Raw genomic sequence first — 5,659 nt, 5'->3', positions numbered from 1 at the left:
GCAGACCTCACGAAGCCGCTTAAGGCTACCCCTCTCCCTGCGTGGCTTTTGCCCCTCCTCCTCCTCCTGACCACTTCGGCCCCTCCCCATCCCACCCAGTCCTCTGGCCTGACTGTTGTGCCCTCTCTGTGCCCTCCTGCGCCTCCCAGGTTCTCTCCTTTCTACGTCTCCGGCTCACTCACGTCTAGGAGGCGTCTTGGACACCTTCACATCACTGCCTAGGCTCCTGCGCAGTCCTTGCTGTCTGTCTTCAGACTTTTTCTCGCCTCTCATTCAAGATCCTCGGTTTGCCCAACTCCGCCGTGTCCTATCCTCCCGGCTGTCCTCTTGGGCGAGCTCTCCTCTTTCTCCCTTGGTCCCGTCCGGCGAGCCCCTATCCTGGGCTCTTTCCCTCCTTCCCTCCTCCCAACCTTCTTTCCTCCCTCCTGGGTCCCTCCCTCCGGCCTGGCCTAGGGGGTGGGGGGCGGCGGCGTGGAGCTGGGCGGGGCAGGGCGGGCGGGGCAAGGCAGTGACGCGGGGCTGGCCGGGCTAGAGGCGCGGCGGCGCGGGGCGGGGGCGCAGTCCCGGGTCCGACTGGCCGAGCCCCGCGCGCCCCGCCCGCGCCCTGCGCCTCCGCCCGGCCAGCCGGCGGGGGAGGGGGCATGAGCCGGCGCCCGCGCGCCGCCGCGAGCTGCGGGCCGGCCTAGAGCCCCGCGCGGGCCCCGCGCCCGAGCTTAGCCGCCGTCGCTTCCTAGCCGCGGGAGCATCCCCGGGAGCAGCGATGCAGCGGCCGGGGGAGCCCGGCGCCGCGCGCTTTGGTCCGCCCGAGGGATGTGCCGATCATCGACCGCACCGCTACCGCAGTTTCATGATCGAAGAAATCCTCACCGAGCCTCCCGGGCCCAAGGGCGCAGCGCCTGCGGCTGCCGCTGCTGCCGCGGGCGAGCTACTGAAGTTCGGCGTGCAGGCGCTGCTGGCCGCCCGGCCCTTCCACAGCCACCTGGGTACGTGCAGCGGCCGCCGTGCAGCGGTCGGGACTTGGCGGGAGGATAGGAGTCGAGCCGTGGGGTTGTTCACAATCCATCCTCTTTCTCCCCTCTGTTTCTGGGGCGACCTGGGATGCAGCTCAGCGCAGGCCCCAGGCACCTCTCTTGGCGCACTCCAACGGGAAAGTGGAGGGTGTGAGCAATGGGCTACGCAGAAACCAGGCCTTGCGTCCTCAAGTTTTCTACTTCAGGGCGGCTTCGTGTTTTCAAATCGGGTGATAGGCCAGGCCCAGGAACCAGAGTCCGCATCCCCATGGTCGATGCAAAAGCAATCTACCTAGCACTCTGGATCAAAATGACTTCAAACCCGGGGGAGCCTGAGTTTCGCAGTAGGGTTGACTAGGCATAACAGTAGCTGCACGGACTGGGAAAGCTCAGACCTCTGGAGAAGAGGGCCGTGCCTGGCAGTGCTGAATGCTGACAGTGGGACAGTGGCCCAAGCCACCCAGGAACCTCCCTGAGCCCCGTGCTTTGCAGTCAGCAACCAACCAAGGCCTGGGTTGCAGCCAGGATCTCCGTAGGCCTTGTTTGAAGGAAAGAGGCTTGGTTGTGGTCTGCTGTCCAGCTGGCCCTTCCACTCCAGGTCAACTGGACTGCCATGGGTCTTGAACCCCTTGCTCAGATCTTTCCTGTCTTGGGCTTGTCTCTTGGAGTATTGTGGGGCAGTCTGCCCTGTACTGCAGCTCGGCCTGGGGCTTGTAGTAACTCTCTCTGGTTGACCTCCTTCCTAGCCTTTTGGTAAAGTGGATTCGTCTCCCCTCTATTTCTCGACCTCCCCAAGATTCTCTTCCGCCTTCCTACTACCCTTCCTCACCGATGGTTTTCGGCCAGGGAGGTCCATCCTTTAAGGGGTCTCCTTTATGAGAAGCCTACCAGGAACAGAAGCGTCCTATACAGACTCCAGCTCAGCCAGAGGCCTTCGGGACAGGCCACAGATTCTGTTCTCTCCTGGCGGCAGCCAGTCCAGTTTGCCTGTTTGATGTTCACCTAGTTCATGGTCTCTCTGCTGCCGTTTTCTATAAAACGACTCTGTTGTTAGCAATTCGTTTGAAGCGGGCTAATAGCCGATTTAGGGCTTACGAACAGGGAAAGATTTTTATGGGGGAAAGCCCGACCAGAGAAAACAAGAAAGACAATTTTCACGTGCAAAGGATGCTTGGGTGACCTTTTCCTAGCTAATAGCCAAGCCTAAGATGTAGATACAGCACAACGGCCAGAAAAACAAATGCTCACATTCCACAGTGTTCTATTCCCAACGCAAAAGCTTCCCCGTACCTTCCAAATCCACCCGCTTCTTCTTGGTTTCTCTTTTTCACGAAAGGCATACTCTGTGTCCTCGGAGCAGGGGCCTTATTCTAAAGAATCCCGAAATCTCTGCTGAGATTTCTCTCTCTAAGCCTGCTGACTCATGGGGACGCCAAAACAGAGCAAGGGGTGGGAGGGATATTCTTTTCTAGACTTCCCGGATAGCTACGTGAAGGAGGGTCGCCCAGGATGCTGGCTTTAAAGTCCCCAGAGAGTGGCTGGCTCAGACTCCCAAGCGCAGCAGAGCGCTGTGGCCTCCGAAGCTGGAATCCAGTTCACCCCGGCTCTCTTCTCTCTTTTTTTTCTCTCCCTGTAGCGGTGCTGAAGGCTGAGCAGGCCGCAGTATTCAAGTTCCCACTGGCGCCGCTCGGCTGCTCCGGGCTGGGCTCCGCGTTGTTAGCCGCGGGGCCTGGGATGCCGGGCCCCGCAGGCGCATCGCACCTGCCGCTGGAGCTGCAACTCCGCGGGAAGCTGGAAGCAGCTGGCTCCGGAGAACCCGGCACGAAAGCCAAGAAAGGACGCCGGAGCCGCACCGTATTCACCGAGCTGCAGCTGATGGGCCTGGAGAAACGCTTCGAGAAGCAGAAGTACCTCTCTACCCCTGACAGGTAGTGCCGAACGCAAGACTGGGTTAGAGGGGACAGTAGGCAGGTGGTGGTCTGACCTGCTGAGGGTGTACGTTGCTCTTTCCAGAATAGATCTAGCCGAGTCCCTGGGCCTGAGCCAGTTACAGGTGAAGACGTGGTATCAAAATCGGAGGATGAAATGGAAGAAAATAGTGAGTGTGGTTGGTGGCTTCCTGTGGGCCGGGGTTTCCTGGGCTTTGTCCCTGGTGTCGTCCCCGCCCTCCTCACACTAAGACTTCTGCCCATCCCATCCAGTGCACTGCTGTTTTTGCTTAGGTTCTTTAGGGAGCCGACACACCCTCCTATCCCAGGCACCTCCTGGCACCCTCTAAGCCCCCCATCTCCGGCTCGTTCTCCCCAGCAGCACTTTAACGGCCACCTTTTCTTTAGGGTTTGGAGTCACTGGTGGTGCCGCGGTTGAGTCCTGGGCACCGGGTGGTTCTTGATCTGATTCTTTCATCACCTAATACTGTTCATTCACGGAGTAGGTGCTGCAGGGTGGCGGCCTGGAGTCCCCCACCAAGCCCAAGGGGCGGCCCAAGAAGAACTCCATCCCCACGAGCGAGCAGCTCTCGGAGCAAGAACGCGCCAAGGAGGCAGAGAAGACAGCGGAGACGCCGGGCGAGCCCAGCGACCGAAACTGCGAGGACTGAGCGTCGCCGAGGGTGCGGTGCGGTCGGCCGGCAGGCGGGGACCCAGGAACTGGCCCTTCCGCACCCATGCCCGTTTGCTTTCTCAACGTTTCATTACTACTTTGAATGCGGACAATTAAGGGCCAGACAAGGAAGGACACAGGCCCGGAAGCCAATCCCAGGTCTCAGCGAGCTCCTGCACCCAGTCTGGGAGAGTCGTGTCCAGCGTGGCCGAAGCTTCTGGTCTTTCTCGGACCTCCGCAGTGCCCGGCGCTCCACGCGCATTCACGCCCCGCTCCTTGCCCACACTTTCCCCCAACCCCCGGCCTCCAGCCGGCCTTCTGGGCCCGGACACCGGCAGGCACACACTCGCTTCCGCGCCTTGGGGACCGGGCCGCAGGGTGCAGGTCTCTACAGCCCTGCCCTGCAGAGTCTTCACTAGCAGATCAGCTGATAACTGGTCCCCGATGTCGCTGAGGCTTCTACCCCTCTCTTGCAAAGACGGTGACTCTTTTTTTCCAATAAAAATATTTTATGACACAAGTGGGGGGCTTGATAGTGGGCTTCCCGAATTCGTGAGGGATAGAGGGTCGGTGAGATAGGAAAGGCACTCGAAATTGCAAGCGGTGCCCTTACCTACTGGCCCAAGCACTGCAGTTACTTAGGAATTAACCCTGAGTGTGCGGGGCCAGTATGGACTCTCCCTTCCCAGCTGTGGGGGAGCACCATCAGAGATATCAGTTGGCCACCATTTCATAAGTGTTCCAGAGCTCTGAGCTATACAAGTTGTTGATTAGGTCTCCTGGAACTTCCTTAGGGAGTTCCTGACCAACTCTTTTAAGGCAAATGGGATCCTCAGTGTATGCCAAGCAGTCCTAGTGACTTGACAGGGAATGCCTACTAGTGACTCTCCCAACCAAAAAAAAAGTCTCAGTTGTTTTTTTTTGGGGGGGGGCGATCATATGACGTTCTGTCTCTCTGTTTGGGGGGGGGGTCATGGTGACCACCGGAAAGGAATGGAGGAATGGTCACTTTACTAGCTAACATTCAGAACGGAGGTACAACCTGAACATGCAGTTTTGGACACATTAGCATTCGAAGCCCTGTCCTCTCAGGTTCCCCAAAATGCTTTAGGCTTTGTGATTTGGTTTTGCGTTTGGATTTTGGTGGTCGTGGCTTTAAAACAAGGTCTCATGCCATAATCGTTACTGGAACTTGCTGTGTAGACTAGGTTAAGTCTTGAACTCAGAGTGTCACCTGCCTCTGCCTCCCAAAGGATGGGATGAAAAAACATGCTCCGGCAAGGCTTTTAAGTTTAAGAGTGTGGCAGTCACCTGTGTTGGTGACTATTCCCTTTATTTTTAAAATGTTGTATTTTCAAGTGTGTGTGTGTGTGTGTGTGTGTGTGTGTGTACGCGCGTGCTGTGGAGTGGCTATGTGCACCTGAGTGCAGCTGCGGGGCAAGGCCAGAGGAATCAGAATGCCTCAGAGCTAGAGCAGGGCCAGGTGTGAGCCAAGGGACAACCATGGACGCTGGGACCAGAACTCTGGCTTCTGCGAGAACAGTATTTAAGCTCTCAGCGGCTGCACTGCTTCTCCAGATCCAGACTTTTCATATCTGCTCAGATGGTCCCTTCCTAGAACCCAGTTTAGACTTCCTGGGATTTCCAGGATTGCGGTCTGGGGAAACTAAAACTTATATTTTGTGAGGGCTTTATGAGCAGTTTCTCCTGGCAACCCATTGTGCTAGGAGAGACCATCTCTGCTCCGGGCTCTTCAGCCTCACAAACAACCAGAGGAAGGCTGCAGCCCTGGCCACCTGGAAGGTGTGTGTGTGTGTGTGTGTGTGTGTGTGTGAGAGAGAGAGAGAGAGAGAGAGAGAGAGAGAGATGCTGTGCCCCTCTAATTCCTTCCGGTCCCAGGTTAGCTCAGTCTAGCAGTGCTATTAGGAAATATTCTTGTAGCAGGCCCTAATAGTCATTTGAGCTAATCCGTACAGCTCAAGAAGGTGACCAAAAGGCCTGGGGGACTGAGGACTTTCTCTGTCAACTATAGAAGGGTAGAACCCATT

The 5,659-nt window shown here is 57.5% G+C and overlaps 1 protein-coding gene across 1 annotated transcript; it reads left to right on the top strand.

Annotated features, from left to right (window-relative positions):
* The first annotated feature begins 552 nt into the window (after window positions 1-552).
* Barx1 (BARX homeobox 1) lies at window positions 553-4,131 on the top strand. The gene is made up of 4 exons (XM_052156738.1): window positions 553-983; window positions 2,647-2,938; window positions 3,024-3,108; window positions 3,445-4,131. The coding sequence occupies exons 1-4, from the start codon at window positions 761-763 to the stop codon at window positions 3,607-3,609; spliced, it is 765 nt and encodes a 254-aa protein (XP_052012698.1). The 5' UTR covers window positions 553-760; the 3' UTR covers window positions 3,610-4,131.
* Window positions 4,132-5,659: the final 1,528 nt, after the last annotated feature.

Source organism: Apodemus sylvaticus, chromosome 14 (assembly GCF_947179515.1).
Source record: "Apodemus sylvaticus chromosome 14, mApoSyl1.1, whole genome shotgun sequence".
NCBI lineage: Eukaryota > Metazoa > Chordata > Mammalia > Rodentia > Muridae > Apodemus > Apodemus sylvaticus.
This window is presented reverse-complemented; position numbering and strand designations above follow the sequence as displayed.